General features: G+C 53.1%; 1 protein-coding gene across 2 annotated transcripts in view; it reads right to left on the reverse strand.

The window, feature by feature from the left end:
* The window catches only part of INSR (insulin receptor), a 58,140-nt gene that overhangs the window by 25,676 nt on the left and 7,694 nt on the right, over window positions 1-24,770 (reverse strand). For both annotated transcript variants that reach the window (XM_083421372.1, XM_083421373.1), the window contains exons 2-3: window positions 16,820-17,368; window positions 2,046-2,361 (exon numbers count right to left, since the gene is read on the reverse strand). In XM_083421372.1, coding sequence (XP_083277498.1) covers window positions 2,046-2,361; window positions 16,820-17,368 — 865 coding nt within the window. The remainder of the gene's footprint in view (window positions 1-2,045; window positions 2,362-16,819; window positions 17,369-24,770) is intronic.

Consider the following 24,770-nt stretch of genomic DNA (forward strand, 5'->3'; position numbering starts at 1 on the left):
GATGTGCGCATTTAGGAAAGCTCTGGGAGTTTGGCTTGTCCGCAGAGGCTGCAGAGACGCACCTGCAGCCTCTGGGATGGCCCTGTGGGGCCTGCAGACCCACATTCCCAACAGGGGAGAGGAAAGGAACCTCAGAACAGCTTGCTGGGTGAGGCCAGTGGCCAGTGCAATCTGAGAACAAGAATCCTCCACCCTCCTGTGGTTTCATGCAACTAGGATTCATGGAGGCAAAGCAGCTGTCGGTAATTTGTCCAGTCATCTTTTAAAGCCATGACCGCCTCCTGTGGCAATGAGTTCCACGGGTTTACGATGTGTTGCTCGGGACAAGGACAGTGCCTTGGGGGCTGTGGGCTGGCACAGAACGAAGCCTTGTTCTAATCTCTCTTCCCCAGGAGGCAAATCGAGCTCAAACAAAACAGGACGGCTGAAAGGGTCCCCGCTGCAAGGTCCTTCAGCACCCTGCTGGTCGGGGGGGGCATGTTTTGGAGGGGCCTGCCTTCGAGATTCTGCTTCCTGTTTCCTGCCCCCTCCTTTTCGCAACCCCGTCATAGCAAGGAGGTTCGGGAAAAGAGCATTCGGAGAAAATGTCATCTGCTTTGAGAACATTCATCCGGTGCAGGAGGAACAAGGTCTGCTGCCGCCGCCGCTGCTGCCGTCAGCCACAATTAGAGGCCAATTAGCTACCCTTTCCTGAGAATGATCAGAACAGGCCATTTCCTCTCCTCCTCTGGCTCCTGGCTTTGCCCAAGAGCGTCAGGAAGCTGGTTTGCCAAGAAGAGGGAGGCCGAGGACCCCCCCCCCCCCCAGATCTAGATGGGGTCTAGATAGGTCTAGATGGGGCGACAAGAAGGGGATGCCTTGCATTTGGAGGGGCAACAGCCCCCCACCCAGCCTCTCACCCCGTCCTCACAGCAGGCAAATTTCAGAGACCCCCGTGACCCTAAGCTGCCTCTGATAAATACAAGTAACTCTGTTGATATCTTAAATATCAAACATACATTAAGCGTGGATTAAACTCCCTCCTGTGGCGTTATCAGGCAGGGGCTCCTTGGGACCGACCGAAGGTCTGCCTCTTTCAGTAAGCGGAGCTCTGGAATTGTTCTAACCGTTCTCACTAGGCTAAGAGGAGACCCACGGAAACAAATCGGCCCGTTTCAACGAGTCTCCTCTGGGCAGGGGCGCAACCCGCTGTTTTAAGTCTGCGAATTCGCTTTCGCCGCTTTTTACATTGTGAAATTGCTCGGTGGTTGATCCCCGACCCCATTTTCCGTTCCTTCCTCCATTAATAAACAAGATAAACCGAAGATAAAGAACAGAAATATTGTTACAGCAGGTTGACAGCCGCCTAAGATTGGGCATGATCACCGAACGTGTTTCCAAAGCATTACCCAAAATGCCCATTTCCCCACAAACCTGCTAGGCTGCATTGTGCGCGTTCTTTCGTAACAGGTGAGTTTAACCAGAGATCCTACTGACCAATTATCTCTCCATCCATCAGGACAGAGCAGTAGTTAAGCTCCCCTCACCTCCGTCTTTTAGCCAATTATAAATCTTAGCAGCCGTTCCAAGGCTAGACGCTATTTCTCAATCGTTTTCCAAAACGAAACGTTAATGTTTTCGTAGGGAGGCATTTTTCGGACAAGGACCCCCAGCGGGAGTGTGGGGGTTCAGACACCCCTGAAATAAAAGGGGAGGATCTCTGAGACTAGGGTGTCCAGCTCTCTCCACACCACAAGAGCCCTCAGGGATCGGTATCTGGCAGAAAAAGGGCTTTAAATCCTCATTGCCTTCCTCCTTAACGGGTTGGGGGGCTCACTCTGCGCTGCGCCAACCTCTTTCTCTTCCCCAAATCATCACTTTTATTATTATTGCTCTGTTTCAGGGCGTCTCGACTGCCACAAAGCAGTGAGTTGCACAGACTCTCGCAACGGGGACAGGGAGTGAAAGCAAGACCCCGATAATGGGGGGACGGTTGCCGATGAGAAGAGCCCCCCCCCCCTGGTTTCTCCACCTCCCTCCCCGGTGTGTGCGTGTTGCCAACTCACTTGGTGGAGTTCATGGTGTAGCCGGAAGGGCAGCCGGGGGCGCACTCTCCGTTGTGGATGACGGGGCAGTCCGACTGGCGGGCGGCCTTGCACTTGTTGTGCAGCTCCTGGCAGAAGTCAAAGGTGACGCAGCGCCACCCGGCGTAGCGGTAGGACCCGGCGGGGCACCTCTCCACGCACCGGCCCTCCAGGCTGAAGTGGCGGCAGGCCAGGCACTTCTCCGGGTCGCCGGGCTCCAGGCAGCTGCCCAGGCACTCGGCGTGGCAGCAGGTGCCCTCCGGGGTGCAGCCCTGGGACTTGCAGGCGGAAGGGCAGACTGCAGGAAGCAGAGGAGAAAGAGAGAAATGGATGAGAACATGCCTCGCAAGCCCCACCTCTTGCAGAGGGCCTTCTCGGTGGTGGCGCCCTGCCATCTGATGCCAAGGAAGACATCTGAAGGGAAGTTCTTCACATTTTCTTGTGCTTTTATATGTGCTGGAAGCTGCCCAGAGTGGCTGGGGAAACACATCCAGATGGGCAGGGTTGTTGGCTATTTGCAGATTAGTTGCGCTGCAGAAAGCTTGTGGGGGAGACCACATAATACAAGGAACTCAAAAATAACTTTAACAAGGTTTTAACCACAAAAACAGAAACTCCTTTTACATTAAAGATATCAACAAGCATGACCCATCCACCAACCCATCCCCCAGGGTAATGGGAGAGGAGCTAGGTGCTGCTCTTTATATACTATACCCAATTGCTGACACAGCTTAATTAACACAACTTAGCAGCACCTGCTATACTGTTCCACAGCTGTAATACTGGGTCTCGTTATTTGCTCTGGCCCTTAAAGACATACACATCTTGTGGAACAATAATGAACCTTCACATTTAAAGAGACCATTCAACAAGGCTATAAATAAGAGAATTATTATCATAGAGCAATGCCTGCCCACGTCTCCACCCTTCCGACTCCCTCCCGCCCACAGAGCTGGGCCACCCCATTACCTGTCCTCCCAATTTGGGGGGCAAACTGCTTCCCATTAGGCTGGGCTGCACACAGAACAGGGCCTCCAGCGGGTGGCTCCCCCTGTCGCTTGAAATAGTCCAGAGCGGCCAACAGCTCCGGTCCTTTCTTTTTGGACGGCAGTCTCCACAATTCTGAATAAAGGGCTCGCTTAATGGGAACGATGGAAGCTGCCTTGCCCCAAGTCGGACCATCAAATCCGACCAGCTCAGTATTGTCGCCTCTGAGAGCTCTCAGAGTTTCGAGCAGCCTTTTCCAGCCTTGGAGATGCTAGTGTACATCTGTTCTGTACCTGGTCCCCCCAAAAAAGCAGGTGTTCTAATCACCTTCTTCCCCCCTCCTGTATTCTGAGAAAGATCCAGCCAAGGAAGAGATCACTTGCACAACGTGATCTCATGGGGGGGGGGGGGGACTAGCAAGCTGGTTGTCGCCTGCACATAGGAAGAACAACCCATGTGTTTTTTTGGAGTTCTCAAACGCAAAATCTGGGACACAGACACACACCTCGCACTGTCTGTCCTGTCTGGATTTAGTATTCATTTAGTACTGCTTATGAATTATGGTGCTGGAGGAGACTCTTGAGAGTCCCATGGACTGCAAGAAGATCAAACGCATCCATTCTGAAGGAAATCAGCCCTGAGTGCTCACTGGAAGGACAGATCCTGAAGCTGAGGCTCCAAGACTTTGGCCACCTCATGAGAAGAGAATACTCCCTGGAAAAGACCCTGATGCTGGGAAGGATGGAGGGCACAAGGAGAAGGGGACGACGGAGGACGAGATGGTGGGACAGTGTTCTTGAAGCAACCAGCATGAGTTTGACCAAACTGCGGGAGGCAGTGGAAGACAGGAGTGCCTGGCGCGCTCTGGTCCAGGGGGTCACCAAGAGGCGGACACGACTAAGCGACTCAACAGCAACAAAGTATTGCATTTATATCCCACCTCCAAGGAGCTCGAGGCGAGTGGGGATTCGAACCCTGGTCTCTCCCAGGCCCTAGTCAGAACACTCTAACCACTACACCACACTGCCTCTCAGGTTCAAGGTTATTTCTCGGTATATTTTTCCGATACCTAATTGAGTCAGTCTAGGCCATGGAACATTACCATTACAACTGTAGCAAATCCTGTTACTTCTTTACTGTCGTTTGTTGCGACTAATCTCGATTTCCCTTTCGTTTCTTTGCCTGCCTGCCATTATTTTAATAATAATAATAACAGGAGTAAAGCAAAGCAAAAGACCTGGCGTGAGTCCAGACCGCAGGCCACGGGGAGGAGGAGAAAAATATATAAACATGTATCCCTAGATATGTAACATGGCTGCCGATCCCGAGAAATCCAGGCCGGGAAAAAGGGCTCCCCCAGGAGAACCGCCCTCTCCCTTAACCAATGCCTTGGCTGCTTGGAGTGGCGAAGGGAGGGGGGCGTCATTCAAGACATTTTTCCTGCCTCTGCACAAAGCAAACAGATCCTTAACCCCTTCGGCCTCTTTCCCCAGCTGAGATCCAGCGCTGAAAAAGTTGAAAGCCACGTTGCATCGGGGCTTGTGATAAATAGATCCAACAGCAGAAGCAAAAAAAGAAAAAAGAGGAGCTTAACGAATGGCGTCGCCTGGAGACGCATGCAAGGAGGGAGCTGCCTTATAGAGCCAGGCACTGGCTGGCAGTGGCTGGCCAGGGTTTCAGGAAGCAGGTCTCTACCAGGCCTGGCTCGTTGCTGCTGGCACGGACTGGCAGCAGCAGCCCTCTGGGTTTTTAGATGGGGTTTCCCCCTACCAGTGACTGAGCTTCCGCATTCGAATCAGGCGTGTCTCTCCCCCCCCCCCCCCGTCAAAATCCTTCCCTTAGAAATAAAGTTCAGATTGACTGTATCAGGAAGTTTTTAAGCTCTGGCGTTTTATTGTGTTTTCATTGTTGCTGGAAGCTGCCCAGAGTGGCAGGGGAAACCCAGCCAGATGAGAAGGGGTATAAATAATATTACTACTACTACTCGTTGCTCTGAAAAAAGGCTGGATTGAATGCAAAATTGAATATCCAGTCATATAGACCCTTGTGAGAAGGGGCTCTTGCGCTTGAATCCTGCTGGGGTGTCTGGATGGCCGCTGGGGCAGATGGGCATGCTGCAAATAATAAAATTATCATCGTTCTTATTTAGGCTGCTGGCCGGGATGGGCCCCCTTTGGCCCGACCCGGCAGGCTCTCAGTAATGCCTGCACTGACTGGCAGCAGTTCTCTGGGGTTCCCCCCCAGAGATGCCCCATGGGCCTTCTGCATGCGGAGCAGGTACCCTAACCACTAAACTACGGGTTTTCCGAAGGTGTGCCCTGCCTCTCACCGTAGAAAGAGGCAGCTGTGCTCCCATGAAACATAGGAACGGAAGGGCACCGGAATCCGGCGTCCAGTTCTCCCAGGAGCCAAGCAAGCAGGATTTGAATGCGACACTCCCGGCTGCAGAGGCACCATGCTTGTTGCCAGGATCGCCCTCTCCATTGTCTATCCCTCTTTTGAAGCCACCCTGCGCACTTCGCTGAGACGGCAACTGCGGAAAAAGTTCCCAGGTTGAAGTGAGAAACCGAGAGAGAGAGAGAGAGAGAGAGAGAGAGAGAGAGAGAGAGAGAGACTGCCGGTCCATGAAGGCAACGCGGGGCCAGGTGGGCTGACTTATAGATCATGGAACTGTAGTTGGAAGGGACCCCCAGGGTCATCTAGCCCAACCCGCTTTGGAAAAGCCCAGGGCACAGGAAAGCAAGCCAGTCCTGAACGGAGGATGCCAACAAGCACACGCCTTCTGCACGGGCAATGCTGACTGGAATATGGGTGTGTCACTCCTGAGCCAAAGTTGGGACCTGATCGAGACCTGGCACACGCAGAAATCTGGGTCTGGGGCGGAGAGGAGAAGAGAGGGCTCCCCTCCCCACCAGTAAAACTGCAGACAACTCTGCAGGGAGGGCGCGCCTGGGCTTTGAGGTTTGTGTTTGTGCGAGGCTCACATCTGCCACAAAATAGCCCCACCATATGAAACAGGCACCGTTTCAGCTGCAGGTTGGTTCCGTGCCGTGTCAGAATCGGGCCTTTCGAGGGGTGCAGCACCTTCCCCTTGCGCATAAGGCAGACGCTGTCACTCTGGCCTTCTCAGCGCCTAAGAAGAGTAGGCAGAGGGCCCGTTTAGCCCAGCATCCCGTTCTCAGGAGGCCCCAAAGGAAACTCGCAGTTTTGACCTCGGAATACATGGCAGCGGCCTCCCCCAACTCCTGTGGGAGGCAGTTCCAAAGGTGAACACAGCTCCTTCCTGAACCTTCCGGCATTCAGCTTCACCAGGCGCTTTCCCCAAAGCGCCTTTCCAGCGGCGGACATCTCCATCTTAGTCTGTGTCCTGAACCGGCAGGACGACGGAGAGGAGGAAGAGGATTCTGCTGAGGGGGGAAGCCAGCGCTGGGACACCCCCGGGGCAAGGCAGGGACTGGGGCGCAGAACGCCTAGGCTGCTGACCAGAGCTGGTTATCGGCAGCATGTGACAAGCCTGCTGAGGAATCCGCCCCGGCTGCCAAGATGCTACTGGGCCAAATTTAAAGTGTTGCTGTGGGCGGGCGAAGAAGCCCTGAATCCGAGACGCTGCCTTTTGCTGCCTGTTCCTGCCTTGAGGAAACACCGCGAGCTGCTCCTTACGGTTCGACGCTAACGGAGTTCCCTGCCTTTCCACGCGACTTATTTTCATCTCTTAGACTTGCATGCCGCCCTTCGATAAAAATATGCAAGCTAAAAAGCACAAATGAATAGTTAAAAGAACGAAACAAGAACCTCCCCTCCCACAAAAAACCAACACCCCACTCAGTGAAATTTATCTGCAAAGGAAGCAGCTTAAGACAACAAATAAATAAGGCGCACTTTAAAACAAGCACCAAAACCAGTTTTCTTCTTCTTGAACTCATTCATCTTTTTTATCTGATAGCAGGGAAGCAACAGGCCCTCCGGCCATCTGAAGAGCGAAACTGGAGTGGGTGTGTTTGTCTATGTGCATGAGAGAGAGAGAGAGAGAGATTTCCCTCGAGAAACTACGCAGCCCTGATTCTCTCTTGCGCAGGGACGCGGAATGAAAGCTGCCTTGTCCAGAGCTGGTTTTGTCCACTGGGCTCAAGACAGTCTACACGGGCCAACATTCAGGGTGGGGAGGGAGCCAAGATCCTGCAAGACATGACCGAGGAAGAGGGGGAAGCAGCAGATCCTGCCACTACCGTGGCGCTCTCCATCTCTGCTCCCAAAAGTGGAAGAGACCCGAAGAGACATCTAGTCGAACCCCCTGTGATGCCTCTGTTCAGAAAGGGATGCAGCCACTGCCCACCTGACACCTCTGTTCTGAGATGTTTTGTTTTTATTAATCTGCTAGAGGTCAAAAAAGAAGAAGCAAGTTTCTTTTCAGCCCCCAATTTCCCCTGAACTCCTTTCTCCACCCCGCTGGCTCCCCTGTGGCATGTGGCAGCCGTTCTGCTTCCCCCTACAAGCACAAAGCCTTCTGCTCCTGCAAGTGTCAGCCTCCCTGCTTGCAAACCCAGGACGGTTATTATGCAAGCCCAAGAGGAGCCCTGTACCTTTCCCTTAAACGCAGCAGCAGCGCTGAATCAAGGCAATAGGATCCCTCCCCAAAGCGATTGCACAAAGGGGTTTGGGTGGGGAGGGAACACCTTTGGCGGAGCAGGCGAACAGTAATAATGAAGGGAGTTGCAAAAGCATCTTCCCTCAAGGAGCTGCTGGCGAAGAGCTCAGTGAAAATGCCCGGGGGGCTGGCACTGAGGAAAGAGGATTCAGGGATAGCACATTTGAACCCACCATGACCAGAAGCAGCAAGAACAGAGGGCCTGCCGACTTTGAAGTCAAGGAAGCAGGAATCTGGCGCCAGAGGAGGAAACATCTGCCCAATCTTCGCCACAACCTCATTCAGCCGTGCCCCGGCCTCTAGCGCTTGCCCGCTAAAAATAATTTTAAAAAGAAGGGACGCCTAAAGGCGGCAAACAGCTGATGGGGGTCCCAGCTCTGCTTGGCGTCTGCCGCCCTCTGCACGCCCGGGTCGAGAGCCAGGATGCAACCGCTTCCCGGGGCAGGAAGGAAGGTGGTGTCTGGGCAGACGTGACCCCCGGGCCGTGCGCGGACAGAGAGCCAGAGCCCCATCGTTCCGCACTCGATTGACCGGGACTCTGGCGATGTCAGCTCCAGAGAGGCAGCGTTCGCCCACCGGACATCCTATTCCTCATGAGTCCCGTTGCGGCCGCTTGTGCCCGTGACGGCTCTGGGGTGGCTTCTGCGTGATCCTGCTTCCGAATACAAAAGGTACCTTGGTTTCCGCTTGCTGCCGGTCCCAGAACTTCCTGCAGAATCCCTCACAGAAGGCGGAGGAGGCCTAAGGGAGATTTTGTTCCAGGAGGACGGAAGAAAGAGCCTGCTGGGTCGGCCCAAAGGCAGCCCGTCTCATCCGCAATCCTGCTCTTCGCACTGTGGCCAGGCAGGCGCCCCAAGGGGGAACTTGATGGCAGGACCTGAGTTCGAGAGCAGCGCCCCTCCCCTCCTGCACTTTCTAGCAACTCACATTAAGGAGGATACTGAGCAGGGACGCAGCGCACAGCCATCCTGGCTAGCACCCCTCCAGAGCCCTCTCCTCCTCCATAGATTTGCCCAACCCTCTTTTAAAGCCCTCCAAGTTGGTGCCTCCTGCAGCAGGGAGTTCCACAGTTTTGACCATGTGCTGTGTGAAAAAGCCCATTCTTTTGTCTTTCCTGAGTCTTCCAACACTCAGCTTTGCTAGATGTCGACAAGAGGGGTGGGATGGGGGACGTCTTCCTGTTCGCTTTCTCCGCGTCACAGAATCCTAGAATCGTAGATTTGGAAGGGGACCCCCAGGGGTCATCCAGTCCAACCCCCTGCAATGCGGGAATCTCAGCTGAAGCATCCAGGACAGAGGGTCACCCACGTTCTGCTTAAGAACCTCCAAGGAAGGAGAGCCCCTCCTACTGCCAAACGCAGAACTGGCAGGGAACTTTAGCGGACAATTCACAGGGGTGGCTTGCCGCTAATCCACCTGCTTGCTGAACCAGAACCAACAAAACGAGCTGAATTTGCAAGGGGGAAAGCTTTGGTAAAAAGATAACAGTAGCCCCAGAAATCCGCGAGGAGGGAGCTTTCGGCAGGCGCCCCCGAAATGCCTCGAGAGCGCTCTGCCAGGCTAGCTGATGCCGCCATGTATTCCGAGGTCAAAACTGCAATAAATCAGGTCTGAAAGCGAGGCAGGAGGTCAGCCTGGATTACTGCCGTGATCAGAGGGTGGCGATTTGGAGCCATGGTGTGGAAGCCACACGGAACAAGACTGAGTAAAACCCAGGCAGGCAACTTCCGCAGGGTTGCAGTTTGGGGGAAGAGTCCATTTTGGGACAGGCGTTGTTTCAAAAAGGAAGGAAGGCACAGGTGAGGGCTAGGCTGACCTCAGCTGCACCTGGGAGTGACTCCCCAAGGCGTGACTCGGTTTCCAGGGGACCAAGACCTGCTGTAAGCGGCTTGGTTTTGAAACGGCGAAATAAACAGCAAGTGCTGCCTCCAGGACATTCCCGCAGCCATTCAGTAATTCTCAACAGAAGTATCAGATAAGCTGTTTATTCCACAGCTGCATGTGGAATCTGAAGGCTAACAAAAAAGCCATATATATTTTTCCAAGTTTCAAAACTTTGAAAGGCTTTATTTCACTCGTGGATGAAGACAAAGAGGCCCAGGTCAGATCGGACGCTCCCAGGGGCTGCGTCTGCAAAAGGGGTCAGGGGCGAAAGGCCTCGGGGAGCTGCCGATCCGACAGGCAACTTGGCGCGTAACGTACAACCACATCTGTGGGAAGAGGAAGAGTGCGCCCCGTCTTACGCAAGGCTGTTGCAACACCGCAGCAGCAGCAGCACGTGAAAGACTCTGCAACCGCGGATAGAGCTCTTGGCATTTCAGCACTTCATTAATTTGTCCTGTTCTGGCTTCTGAGAAGGGAGATTTTTATCTCCTCCCCGCCCCCACCCCAGCTCCGCAGTTGAAATTTCCGACAAGGGAAAGTTCCCAAATCCCTTTTTGCAGAATCTTGAGGGGCAGGGAGGGGAAGAGGAGGAAAGGGAATCCCTCCATTTCCTTCCTCTGGTTCGTACTGAAACACGGACAGCCTCATTCGGCGGAGAGGGGCTAGAAATCTGAGGAGCGGGATTTCACCCCTGCGAGGGCCTGCGCTTGTTATTCTTTGGATTCTGGGGAACGCCAGAGAGAGGGAATTCCAGGAAAACATCTGGAGCGAGTCGTGCCCGGACGAGACGCGGGGAACGTTTGCTGGAAGAGCTCCGATTACCTAAAGAACAGCAACGCAAGCAGAAGAGAAAGAGCAGCAGGAGGCCCACAAGGTCCAGGAGCCGAGAGACCCTCAGCGCCGCTGCCACACGGGCCAGCCCCGCAGGGCTGTTGTTAACTCAGGGGAGCAAGAGCATATGAACCTACCCAGACTCCGAGATCATCTTCTGAGACCCTCCTTCGTGTGCCTCCTCCTCGATAGGTCAGGAGGGTGGCAACATGAGAACAGGGCCTTCTCTGCAGTGGCTCCCCATTTGTAGGAATGCTCTCCCCAGAGAAGTTCGCCTGGCGCCTTCATTGCACACCTTTAGGCACCAGGCAAAAACGTTCCATTTTAACCAGGCCTTTGGTTGGTCTGATTGACATCCTACTCCCTTTTAAAATGTGGCTCTCTTTTTTTGGCGTTATCAGGTTATTGTTTTTATTTTGATTATATATATATTGTGGTTTTTATGTTATGTGAACCGCGGTTTATAAATTCAATAAATAAATAATAAATAAATAGAAAGACCCGAGGCCAAGCAGCTAGAAAACACTGCTTTCTTCTTTCGAGAACGGAGGTGTCTGAGAATCGCTCCCTGGTGAGCTTACGGCTTCTGCGGGCAACATCCGTGGAGGAAGCGAGGGTCCCGGAAGCCCCTCTGCCCAGCTAAAGGCAGCCCACTCTGCTTTGCATTGGAGCCCCTCAGCAAGGCCAAGGCGGGCGTGTCTTGTCATCTGGGCAGCCCAGGACCCCCTGACGCGCTGCCCAGCCTTGCACCCTGGGGAGGTCACTTCGGTGTGCTGCTAACGCAGCGGTTTGGTTTCACCCCCGGAGACGTGCTCCATTGCCTCTCCAGACAGACTGCCTCTCCGATGCCCAGCCGTAATCATGAGGACTAGAACCTTCTTGTTTATTTTGAAGGAAAGGACCATTGCTCAGCTGCAGAGCACCTGTGCTCGGTGTCCAAAAGGCCCAGTTCCCCAACAGCTGGGAATGACCCTCTCTGCCGGAAACCCTCAAGAGCCGCTGCCAGTCCGTGGAGACAACACAGCTCTAGATGGCCTTGTGAGAAGGCACCAACCATTCCTGCCTTTTGCTCCGGGCTGCTTCTTGTCCCGCCTGCTCGCTCTCAAATTCGTTTGGCAAGCTCCATTCCGCACAGATTTCTTTTTAAAGAAGGAGAGGCCTTCGTCGTCGTCATCCTCCTCTCCCCCCCCCCCAAGCTGACAGTCAGGGAGCCGCCTGGCGGTCCAGGCCCAGCAATTCCAGCGTGGCCACATAGCCAGCATTCCACAGGAATTCCGGAGCGACGGGCCTCCCGTGGAAGCTCAGAGGGACAAATGCGTGCGCTCTGCTAAGTGGGAAAGCATGCAGCGGGGAAGGCTGCGCGAGGGAGGGCACGGCGCAAGCCGCTCTTGCACCCCTGGCCATCACCCGGGGGCCTTCCGTCTTCCACCGTCATTTTGCGCCTCTGCACCAGGAACTGTGCAGAAAGTCAGGGCCGCAGGTGAGCTAGTCTGTGACTGGAAAAGGTGGCCAGTCCGTGTCCATGCAGCGTCCAGCTATCTCCGGCCTCCTCCGTTGGAGGTGGTCAATGCCTCCCGCCACCAGTTTCTGGTGTGCATTTGGGGGCTTCCCTTACAGGTCACCTGTGGTTGGCCACCGTGACCGCAGGGTGCCTGATGGGACCCCTTTGGCCTGACCGAGACTGCCGTGTTTGAAATTAGAATTTTGCATCCAGCACTGCGTGTCGAAGGAGAACTATATGAAAATGATGTGCCGTTGGTATTTATTTGTTGTTGTTGTTGTTGGTTAGTCGTTTAGTCATGTCCGCCTCTTTGTGACTCCCTGGACCAGAGCACGCCAGGCACTCCTGTCTTCCACTGCCTCCCACAGTTTGGTCAAACTCATGTTGGTAGCTTCAAGAACGCTATCCAACCATCTCGTCCTCCGTTGTCCCCTTCTCCTTGTGCCCTCCATCTTTCCCAACATCAGGGTCTTTTCCAGGGAGTCTTCTCCTCTCATGAGGTGGCCAAAGTCTTGGAGCCTCAGCTTCAGGATCTGTCCTTCCAGTGAGCACTCAGGGCTGATTTCCTTCAGAATGGAGAGGTTTGATCTTCTTGCAGTCCATGGAACTCTCAAGAGTCTCCTCCAGCACCACAATTCAAAAGCATCCATTCTTCGGCGATCAGCCTTCTTGATGGTCCAGCTCTCACTTCCACACATCACTACTGGGAAAACCAGAGCTTGAACTATACGGACCTTTGTTGGCAAGGGGATGTCTCTGCTTTTTAAGATGCTGTCTAGGTTTGTCATTGCAAAGATGTATACATTGCAAAGATGTATAGAACTGCTTCAATGTATGTTGGAAGTGTAAGGAGAAGGAAGGCACATTCGACCACGTGTGGTGGTTGTGCAAGGTAACAAGAGCATTCTGGGAAATGATATATAATGAGCTGGGGGAAAAAAGTTTTTAAAAAGTCTGTGAAAAAAACAGAGGCTTTTTTTCCTACTAGGAATTTTAGGTGCACAGATACCAAAGGAGCAGAAACGATTCTTTATGTATGCGACAACAGCAGCGCGGATCCTACTGGCCCAGAGATGGAAAGAAGATAAAGTCTCGGCCTGCAGGGCTCCCTGTGTGTTCTCAGAAGCCCCACCTTGCGTGTGTTGGTGATGGAAATATTATCACTTGCTAGGATGGGAAAACGCACGTGCCGCAACCGCCGGTTGCCAACTTCCACCAATAATAATAATAAACGCGCCAACGTCAGAAATAAATAAAGAAATAGCATCCTTCCTTCTCTCCCACAAGCAGCAGGAAATATATTCCTTTCCTTTGCTTTTCTTGGAGCTTTAAAGAAACATCACACCCTTGAGAGAACGGGGCTGATTTAATCCAGAGCTATCTATAGGCCTAGTTTCCCGTGTCAAGAGGGGATGGGGTTATGGGGTGGGAGAAGGAAGTGGATCGCAGCGAAGACCAGCTTACGATTTACAGGAATTCCCAGGATTTTTATTTTTATTTTTAAGTCGCAGGAAACTGTTGCTAAGGAATGTTCCCACCTAAGCAAACATTACAAGACGCTGTTTTTCCCACACACACCTCTGAACTTTGCCACCCTCTGAGAAGGCAAAGTCTCGGCAGCAGGGAAAAAAATAATTGAGGAAGCGAGGCTGTTCCTGCAGGCAAAGAGCTTTCCTTGGGCTCCCCAAGACATTTCAAGCGTGCACCGAGTTGCGTGGAGACCTTCGGGGAATGAGGGACCCACAACCCTAAGAAATGAATTCTAAATATTACTATTATTAATAAGGATGATCAGGCCAGTGGAGAGGACTTCAGGACTCAGCCGTCTACGGTTCCCCTGTTTCCTCACCCCCAAAGCAACCCGTAATTCCTCGCTCGCTCCCTACAGCAGCTGCAAATCAGCAGCAGAGGAAAACCCAGGAAGAAATTGGGGGAAACCTGGGCCAAAATCGGGGCTGGAGTGGCCAGTTTTGGGAGCAGTAGTGGAAAGATGGAGGCTGGAGGGAGAGACACAGCTGCGAGGGAGCAGAAATGGAAAATACGGACGTGTTTGAGGGGAAAACCCTCGTCTTGCCAGGATTCACGGTTGAGGCCTCAGCTCCCACCCACTCACGCCTGCCTTGTTTTGTCTGCTGGATCAGAGAGAGGAGGAGAGATAAGCCAGGGCAGGAGAAGGCAAACTGTTACTTCCAGGGGGTTTGAGGCCCTGGGAGGAGGAGCAGCGCCCCTCACTTTGGCACAAACAACCCTCTCAGCCTGCACCGCGAAGCCGCTGGATGCAAGCCAGGGACCCAGAAGGAACACGCATAAAAAGAGCCTCCTGGATCGAGGCCACGAGCAGCACCTCCCTCCCCACCTATTTACCCATGAGAGTATTTGTATACTGCGGTGTCAGGGCAGGTTTTCGGCAATAAAAGCATAAAACCCTGCGACGAAAGCCACTAAAAGGGTTAAAGACAGGCACCAATTCAGTGTTGTGGAAGGATGTCTTCTTAACGGAGATTCCTGCATTGCAGGGGGTGGTTTGGGGTCCCTTCCGACTCTACAATCCTGTGGTTCTACAGCAGCCTGCATAGGCCTGGCGGAATAGAAAAGTTCTCAGCGGGCACAGAAGACTCCTGCTGAGCCTCTAGTGGCAGGGAGTTCCACAGGGCCGGCGATGCTAAAGGCTTGGTTTCTTGTGATCCGTGGCAACTGCCATTCGGAGATGGCCATCGGGGCCACAGAGATAATTTGCCTAACCCCCCCTTTAAAGTCATTCATAAGAACATGAGAAGAACTCTGTAGCAGCCACCCTGGTTCAGCCTCCTATCCTCCCAAGGAACCACAAGATGCCCCCAGGGGAAGCCTTTGCAAGCAGAACTTGCGATGATACCCAGCAGAACAGGCACCTGCGTTTTCTGCAGAGGAGGGGACCTAGCCGTGGGGTCTAACAGCCCCCCAACAGCTTTGTTCCCCTTCGTGAATCTGTCTAATCTGTGCAAGCATACAACAGCCGCTGTCTACGTAGCAAGCTCCTTCGAAATCTGGCAGTCAAAATATACACAAAGGAAGTTCGGCCGTGGCAACAGTTTGTGGCGTTCAAAAAGCTTTCTGCAAGCTCTCTCTCTGTGTTTGTGCGTGTGTGTGTATATATATATCTCACCGGCTGCAGATGCTACCAGTCCAAATGTTTTGGGCTTGTAAAACAATTAAAGGAAAATAAAAAAGTAAGAACGCAGAACCGACAAGGAAGCTTTGGGCAGGTTAAGTAAACCGGAGAAGGAGCTTAGCCATCACAAAGCCTTTGTTGTCTCTTCTCTCCTAGCAAGCGAGACCCAAACATTGACAGGAGAGATTCCAAATAATGACAACTGGAGAGCAAACTACAGAAAAAACAAACAGAAAAAGAGCCCTTTCCAGGCAGAATGCAGAAGTTAAGCAGCTACTGAAGTTAAATCGAACACAAAGCCTCAGGGTTTGCTTCAGAAGCTTGAAGCGGGGAAGGAAACCGGTTTTGGACTTTGGCTAGTCCACCTGCTGCTGTCTGGTACCCACAGATATTTGTGAGCGGGCTTCTGCGCCGCAGCGACCCTCAAAACAGAAACCAAAACCCAGCTACGCCGCACAAAACGAGTTGCGAGTTAACGACTTTCCAACAACGCCTGCCGCTGGAAGAGCAAACCTGCCCAGGGGTCTCACTGAAATGGGGTCTTAAAAATCACCACCGCTGGGTTTGGGCTAAAGCACTCGTTTTCATTTCGTGGTCATGCGAGGGTGGCATGATGTCTATCGCTCTGTGAACTGCCCTTTTCGGATTCATAACGTGCCTTATTTGCACTGTTAATTCGAAAGCAAATAGGAGAGGGTGGGTCCCGCGGTACAGGCTGGGAGTCCGAGGTGGGGGCTTTGTGTCGGGGCCAGTTAAGGACCGCTGCCCTCGGCAAACACCACGGACTCCGCCTAGCAGCAGGAAGTAAGAATTGGGTAGGATGGGCTAAGCCTGTGGTTCCCAACGTGGGGCAATTAGATTTTTAAGGGGGGCAATTTGAGAATGAGTTACAGTCGTATCTTGGTTCTCACACAGATTGCGTTCCGGGAGTCTGTTCGACTTCCGAAACTGATCAAAAACCAAGACATGGCTACCGATTGGCTGCAGGAGCGTCATGCAGCCAATCAGAAGCTGCGCCGGACGTTCGGCTCCCCAAAATTGTTTGAAAACCAGAACACTCACTTCTGGTTTTCGATCATTCGGGAGCCGAATTGTACAAGTTCCAAGACGTTTGGCAACCAAGGTACGACTGTATGGTGGTACCTCGGGTTAAGTACTTAATTCGTTCCGGGGGTCCGTACTTAACCTGAAACTGTTCTTAACCTGAAGCACCACTTTAGCTAATGGGGCCTCCTGCTGCTGCCGCACCACCGGAGCACGATTTCTGTTCTCATCCTGAAGCAAAGTTCTTAACCTGAAGCACTATTTAGCGGAGTCTGTAACCTGAAGCGTATGTAACCTGAAGTGTATGTAACACGAGGTACCATTGTATCAACAAATGAATGGCCTTTTAGGCTTCCTCCACATGAATAGGAGTTCACTTTTTGAATAATAAGAATTATATGTCACAGGAGGGAGGTGCCATCAGAATTTTAGAGATGCTTAAGTATGGCATGGCCAAAAAAAGAGGTTGGGAACCACTGGGCTAAACAGCGTTTCTCAAACTAAGGTTCCTAGTGGTTGGGCTACAATACCCATCATCCCTGACCTGCTAGCTAGGGATGATGGGAGCTGTAGTCCAAAAAGAGCTGGTTTGGGAAACCCCGGATTAGAGCAGAGGCCCACCCAGTCCAGAATCCTCTTCTCCCCGGCGCAAGAGCCCTCTCTCCCCCTCCTGCGGTTTACGGCAGCCAGAGGCATTCAGCAGCATCCCTTACCTCTCTGGCAATGCTCGTGGCTCCAGCAGCGCTCGATGAAGATGCCGTTGATCACCGTCGGGGAGCAGACACTCTTCCCCTTGGCCTTCCCGGGGCAGATGTCCCCGCACTCCTCGTCCCGCTTGTTGGCGACGATGTAGTTGTCCTCGACGGAGTCCACGATCCGGGACCAGTCGATGGTGGACAGGTAGCACAGCTCAGCGTTCTTCTCGATGCGCACGGCCCCCCGGGTGATGTTCATCAGGCTGGGCAGGCCCACCTCCTTCAGGTGGACCATCTCGAAGATGACCAGGGCGTAGTTGAAGAAGAGCCGCGTCCCCCGGATGACCGTCAGGTTGGGGAAGAGCGTCTTGAGGCTCTCCAGGCCGTAGACCCGGAAGAGCAGCAGGTATTCGGTGACCATGGTGAGCTTGGGGAAGCTGAGGCCCCGGAAGTTCTCCGTCTTGGCCCCAAACATCAGCAGGATCTGGAGGTGGCCCTCAATCACCGTGCAGTTCTCCAGCTGGCGGAAGTTGGAAATGTCGTTCCGGATGTTCATACTCGGGCAAACTGGAAAGAGAACCGGGGGGCGGGGACAAAAACGGTTAAAATAATCTGCTGGGAGAGCTTTCCAGACACCTCTCCTCCCAAAAGGAAGCGGCAACAGCTTGTAACTCAGTGTTTGAAATTAGGCAGGCGCCAGGCGCGTTTTGCACCTGGCTGTTGGTGCTGTGGGTTAAACCACAGAGCCTAGAACTTGCCGATCAGAAGGTCGGCGGTTCGAATCCCCGCAATGACGGGGTGAGCTCCTGTTGCTCGGTCCCTGCTCCTGCCAACCTAGCAGTTCGAAAGCACGTCAAAGTGCAAGTAGATCAATAGGTACCACTCTGGCGGGAAGGTAAACGGTGTTTCCGTGCGCTGCTCTGGTTCGCCAGAAGCGGCTTAGTCCTGCTGGCCACATGACCCGGAAGCTGAACGCCGGCTCCCTCGGCCAGTAAAGCGAAATGAGCACCACAACCCCAGAATCGGCCACGACTGGACCTAATGGTCAGGGGTCCCTTTACCTTTATTGGCCACTTTCTGTTCTCAAAGCTCTCAACCTGGCTCAAGGTTGTCCTCTGAACTAGCCAGATGTTCAACGGAGAACCAGCCAGTCAGTCCATCATTTGATAAATAAGACTTTAGAGCTGTCTTGCCCCAAACTGGCAACTAGACATTCTGTTCTGGAGACTGTAACCCTGATTTAAGGAGCCGTTTGAAGTCCGGCTTAGATATCTGAGTTTCTAACGCGGCTGTAACTTCAAGCACTGCGGGTTTGCAGCTGATCTGAGTTCCCCTCCGAGCAGAGCCACTGAAATCAATAGGCCTACGTCAGTCAAGGGAGGAACCACCCACTGGCTGTGGGTTACATTAAGAGGGCCTTGGGGTTTCCTTTTCCAGCCACTCAGCCCCAAAGGGCAAACCCACAGCGTGTGAAAACCCCAAACCTCTCTTCCCCCCACCCTTGGCCTTTTTGGGGAGAGGGTTGCCCACCCCCTGCCTGGCCTCTATGTCACTTGGACCAACCCAGAGGGCCACTGCTTGGGACAGGAAGGGCCGGTCTTGGGAATCTGAACCTTCCAGTCCAACTATCTGCTTCTCCCCCCCCCCCCCAAAGCCCTTGGCCACGAAGACGCTCCGGTGTCATAATCTGATTTAGACATGCTAATCTGCGTTGGATAACCAGAGGGCCGGGATTAGTATCCCCTCCCGGCTGCGGGATAAGCTGCCAGCGCTTAAAAGTCTTCATCTCCAAAAGCCAATTTGGACGGCTCTGAAAGGGGATTTGAGGTAATTCGCTCCGTGGCCACTGGCCACAACAGGCCACCCTACCAGCGTTGGGAGGGAGCGGGTTGCATTTTATCCTGTTTATTATTGGATTTATAGCACGCCTTTCTTTCCAAAGGAGCCCAGGGCGGTATCCTCCTAAACTGCACTGAGAGTAGACCCGCTGAAATTAACAGGCCTGATTAGTTAGCCCGTGTCCTTCAATTTCTATGGGTTGCCATTAAGGTAAAGGTAAAGGGACCCCTGACCCTTAGGTTCAGTCGTGGCCGACTCTGGGGTTGCGGCGCTCATTTCGCTTTACTGGCCAAGGGAGCTGGCGTACAGCTTCCGGGTCATGTGGCCAGCAGGACTAAGCCCCTTCTGGCGAACCAGAGCAGCGCACGAAACGCCGTTTACCTTCCCGCCGGAGTGGGACCTATTTATCTACTTGCACTTTGATGTGCTTTTGAACTGCTAGGTTGGCAGGAGCAGGGACCGAGCAACGGGAGCTCACCCCGTCGCGGGGATTTGAACCACTGACCTTCTGATCGGCAAGTCCTAGGCTCTGTGGTTTGACCCACAGCGCCACCCGCGTCCCACCCACGGCTGGCATTACTCGTACTCAAAACAGATCCACTGAAACCAGTATGTATGATGAATAGGATTCTATGATTCTTGGCGATATGTCAAGGATCATTATACTTGTGCGCTGTGCAGAAATCACAATGCGGAGAAAAGTGTGGAGCCAGCCAGTGCCACTCCATAGCTCCATCCTTATTTTGGACATCGTGATATAATATCAGTACAGTGGTACCTTGGTTCTCAAACTGAATCCGTTCCAGACGTCCATTCCAAAACCAAAGCATTCCAAAACCAAGGTGCGCTTTCCCATACAAAGTAATGCAAAACGGATTAATCCGTTCCAGACTTTTAAAAACCACCCCTAAAACAGCAACTTAATATGAATTTTACTATCTAACAAGACCATCGATCCATAAAATGAAAGCGATAAACAATGTGCTGCAGTCACACAATCAATTCATCAGTAGCTGAACTGCGTTCCACACAGTCACAAAAACAGAAAAAAGAGCCGCAAATACAAAAACACAAAATAAACAGCAAAAACAGACAGACCTCAGCATAAAACTCAAATCGGAAGCGTGGCACTCAAAACGGAGCACTTTCGAAATAAGTTTGCAAACCGGAACACTTACTTCTGGGTTTGCAATGTTTGGGTTCCAAGTTGTTTAGTCCCAAGGCATTTGAGAACCAAGGTCCCACTGTATATCACAACTGGTGGCATGTCACGACACTGAAAACCAGATATCGCCCTGCCCTATCGACAAACGCCAAGCCCGTCGATTCCTAGGGGTCTTTCTTATCTGAATATTCCTATTCTTTGCTGCGTTCCTATCCTGCCCTGTTCTCTAAACGGCCGCACGCGTCCCAGAGAGAAGGAGAGCTGGGCCAGAGGTGGGGCCAGAGGCGGCAGAGGCCAGGCAACCCAATATCTGCAAAGGTCGCCCGTGCTTAACCCCGACAAATGTCACCGCAAGGCATCCAGCTAGGCCACTTCCCTGCGTGTCCTTTTGGAGGCGAGCGGCAGCGGCCTAAGGCCAGGTATTTGGAAACGCCTCGCCGGAGCCCGCCTGCAAGTTCTGGGGGCTGCCAAAAGCCCGGGATGCTGAATGTTGCTGCAACCTTGAGCCGGTACTCATTCAGGATCTGCTCAGGGACCCAGAAGGGACGAGTCGGACCGCAAGGCCGGCTCCAGAGTTGCCTTCTCCCCGTGCAATTAAAACTCGAAAGCTCCTTTACGAGTTATTGTTTAAAGCCCATTAATCGCAAATAAAAAAAAAGTTTTCAGCTGGCAGCGCTGCTGCGGAATCTGGAACAATATGGCTGCTCGACGGCATTCTTCTGGCAAGAGGTCCAGGCCGCCTTGTAAATCGTCAGTGGAATTTTTCACCTTCCCCTCTTTTTAAAGATGCAGAGAGAAATGCGGCGTCGACCTCGCGTTTTTATAAAGGCAAGGCTGGAAAAGGGGCCCCTGGACAACGGTTTCCTCTTAAAAAAGCAAAAAAATCAGCCGAGACACAAAGAATGTAAAATGTTTTGCCCCAATTTATCATTTTAAGGATTCCTTGTGGGGCAAGTTGAACGTATTGATTTAAACAGGTGGTTTCCATTTGGCGCAGAATCCGACCGGAAGCTTTCGGGAAGCCTGCGGACAGCTTTGCCTCGTTTGTGCCGCGGGGACTAACGTTCGCAAGTAGACTGCCTCTGAGTCTAGAGGTTCGACTAGGAGCCACTGACGGAGCCTGCAGTGGATTAGACTAACTTCCCTTCCACAAGCTAGCTGGAGTTTTCTACACCTTCTCTGACAACAGAGCCGTTGTGGCAAGCAGCCATCACCTGCCACAAATCTCTTTTTATTAAGATATCTGAGTCGGCGGCCCTTGCGGCTCCCAGGCCCATCTAGCTCCTTGCCGTCTGCACTGACTGGCAGCACCAGATTTTCAGGCGTTACCTGGAGACACTGTCACCTGGGAGTGAGCTTGCGGCATTCTGAACGTGAAGCTGGGCTGATTTAAAGAGGAACCGAGGGGGCTGCCTTGTGCTGGTTTTGGTCCATCTCACACTTCGCCCCCCCCCCTTCATGGATCACTGCCTTGCCGTGGCGAAGGGGCTTGAATAACTCAGAGAAGCTATGAACTATGCCAAGCAGGGCACCCAAGATGAACCCCCACCTCATGAGAAGAGAAGACTCCCTGGAAAAGACCCTGATGCTGGGAAAGATGGAGGGCGCAAGGAGAAGGGGACGACAGAGGACGAGATGGTGGGACAGTGTTCTCGAAGCTGCCAGCATGAGTCTGACCAAACTGCGGGAGGCAGTGGGAGACAGGAGGGCCTGGCGTGCTCTGGTCCAGGGGGTCACGGAGAGGCGGACACCACTAAAGAACAACACATTTCGCCCTCCTCCCCAAGATGCTGAAACCTCAATCTTTGCCTGGCTGCAAAAAGGGGCAACTGACCCTCAGGTGAGAACAGCCTTGCTGGGGGGCACCCTACGGCTGCCAACCAAATACCACCAGGACCCCACAAACCCATCCATTTTGGGCCAGGGTGCAGTCCGTGGATGTGTTCTGACCCGCCAGCTGAAGGCCAAGCCAGACTGGCCTATTCCCGTTAAAGATGGCTCAGGTGCCAGAGCCTGAAGCTCTTGATCTCAGGGTTGCAGGTCCCAAACTCTCCTCGCTTGCACAACACCCTTCCTCCGATTCCGGCCTTCCCCTCCATGAATTAGAGGCTCCATAGGGCCTGAGTGCAAGCAAGGACACCCTCCCCATGTGTGGCTCCCAGCGACTGGTAGCCGGGGGCAGAACATGCGCCATCGCGGCCAGTAGGCACTTTTCGGGCGACCTCTCGCTTGCAAATCCTCCTGGCCTTTCTTGCAATGCTCCTTAGTCCAAACAACTTAAAACTTGTTTGTCTTTTCTTTAAAGCGGAGTGGGGGCAGAAAACCAAAGTACTGGGGCTTTTTTCCTCCCTGCTGTTCCTGGCAGAAGGTTAGACTTATTTGTTAACCTTGAAAGCTCCAAGTGCAAACCGTCTTGACAAACAAATCCTTGAGGGAAAATGTGCTTGCTCGAGATATTGCGCCGTTATCTGGGCCGGGGAGTTGTTCGGCCAGAGGCACACACAGGTGCCACTCAAGGTCCCTCTCTGCTGGGCCGGCCAGCTGGCCGCTCCGGCCTCTGGAAGAACCGGCCGGCCTTGAGTTCCGGCCCTCCATCTCCCCATCCCCAGAGGAAAATGTTCGGGGAGATTGCGGGGCAGCAGGGAGGTCAAGTCTGCTGGACGGACGCAACTTTGTTGAGCCACGCAACCCGGTTCATTTGCTGAACTGCAGAGTTGGAAGGGAGCCCTAGGGGACATCTAGTCCAACCCCCCTGAGAAGCAGGAATCACGAGTTCCGCTGCACATACTGGGTGAGGCAGGTGTGTGCTAGGGAGCCATTTATATCCTGGAATGGATGGCATAGTTTGGTGCTACCTTTGCATGGAAGGACAGAGCGTGAAGCTGAGGCTCCAAGACTTTGGCCCCCTCATGAGAAGAGAACACTCCCTGGAAAAGACCCTGATGTTGGGAAAGATGGAGGGCGCAAGGAGAAGGGGACGATGGAGGACGAGATGGTGGGACAGTGTTCTCAAAGCGACCAGCATGAGTTTGACCAAACTGCGGGAGGCAGTGGAAGACAGGAGGGCCTGGCGTGCTCTGGTCCAGGGGGTCACGAAGAGGCGGACACCACTAAATAACTCAACAACAACAACACCTTTGCATGCGCCACACCTTCCAGTGTGGCTGGGAAACAAACCCTAGGGAGCCGCTTCCAGCGCTGAGCGAGGCGGACAGGCTCCCTCACCCCCAGCCTGAGCAGAATCGGAACCTTCTCGGCACACACACCCCAAACCTAAATTTTTAAGCAAAGCACAAGTCCCAGAAGCACACAATGCAAAAACAAAAAAGATGTTGGTTGCCAGCAAGCCGTTTGGGGTGGGGGGGGCGAGAGAGCATCTTACATAAGCTCCGAAGGTAGCATACCCTTGAGGCACCGAAAGAGCGAGGGCAATTCTGGAACGCAGCAAGAGCGTGTTTGTAGTAAACAATCTGGATAACAAACCTTTAATGACTCACGAGGGGCGGCCTCTGCACTCTGCATCTGAAGCAGCACCGTGCCATTTTGATTCGTCACGGTTTCCCCCCACCCACCCACCGCCGGCGCCAAAAAATCCTGTAGTCTGTGCCATGTGAGTTGTCAAGAGACCCTCTCCCAATTCTCAGCGCGCCGCCGTTCAACTCTGGAACTCGCCGCCGCAGGAGGAATGCGACAGTCAGCAAGCTCTTTGAAAGAGGGTTGGGCAAATTCAGAGAGCGGGAGCAGGAAATCAATTAATAATAATAATAACAATAATATTTTTATTTATACCCTGCCCTCCCCAGCCGAGACCGGGCTCAGGGCGGCTATCAACCAATAATAAAAACAAGTTGATTAAAATACAATTTAAAAGATTAAGATACAACATTAAAACAATTAGGGAGCAATCTCTTCATAGGAGGAGAAAGGAAAAAGAAAGAGGGGGAGGGAATCAAACTGATTCTGAACCAAAGGCCAGGTGGAATAACTCTGTCTTGCAGGCCCTGCGGAAAGAAATCAGATTCTGCAGGGCCCCGGTCTCATGAGGCAGAGCGTTCCACCAGGCTGGAGCCAGTGTTGAGAAGGCCCTGGCTCTGGTTGAAGCCAATCTAACTTCCTTAGGGCCCGGGACCACTAGGGTGTTGCTATATATGGACCTTAAGGTCCTCAGTGGGGCATACCAGGAGAGGCGGTCCCGTAGGTACGAGGGTCCTAGGCCCTATAGGGCTTTAAAGATCAATACCAGCACCTTGAACCTGACCCTGAACTCCACCGGGAGCCAAATGCTTACGAACAGCACTTGCTGGAAAGGGCAGGAGGGGAGAGAGGGCTCTTGTGCTCAACGTGCAGGTTTCGCACACGCATCTCTGCGAGAAGAGCCGCCGGCCTGACCCAGAGAGATCTTCTGTTCTTTCGTGTGCCTTTAAAGAGCCAGCCCCTCTTCCCCACACAGGGAAATTCAACTCTGCGATGACGGGAACACGGGCCTCCTAAGAACTACCGGCGCCCACAACAAACTACAATTCCCAGGATTCTCCCAGCATGAAACAGCCACAGCAGGCGCCGCGACTCTCCAGCGGTCTGACTTCGCCCCTCTTGCCTTGCCTCCTGACGTGGGCAGATGCCAAGCGACTAAGGATGGGGCCTGGCAAAAACAGAAGAGGAGACTGAGGAGACTCGATACTGCGAACGGTGAGAGGTTCTGCGCCCCAGGGGCTGGCTAGCCCTCTAAATGAAAGAAACCGGCGCAATCTTTTTGGCAGACTGACTCTCCTCTGCTTGCCTAGTTACAGTTCGCAGGGAATGATGCTGGGGCACGTGCCCGGGGGTAGGATGGGGAGGAGAGGGACCCACGCACACCCTTTGGTTCCTTCCCCCTGTTAAATCAGCTTTTCTCAACCTGGTTACCCGACAGGGGTTGATGGTAGTAGTAGTGGTCCCAAGCAGGTTGGTGAAAGCTGCATGAAA

This window comes from Podarcis tiliguerta (genome assembly GCF_965153285.1).
Source record: "Podarcis tiliguerta genome assembly, chromosome: 18".
Classification (NCBI taxonomy): domain Eukaryota; kingdom Metazoa; phylum Chordata; class Lepidosauria; order Squamata; family Lacertidae; genus Podarcis; species Podarcis tiliguerta.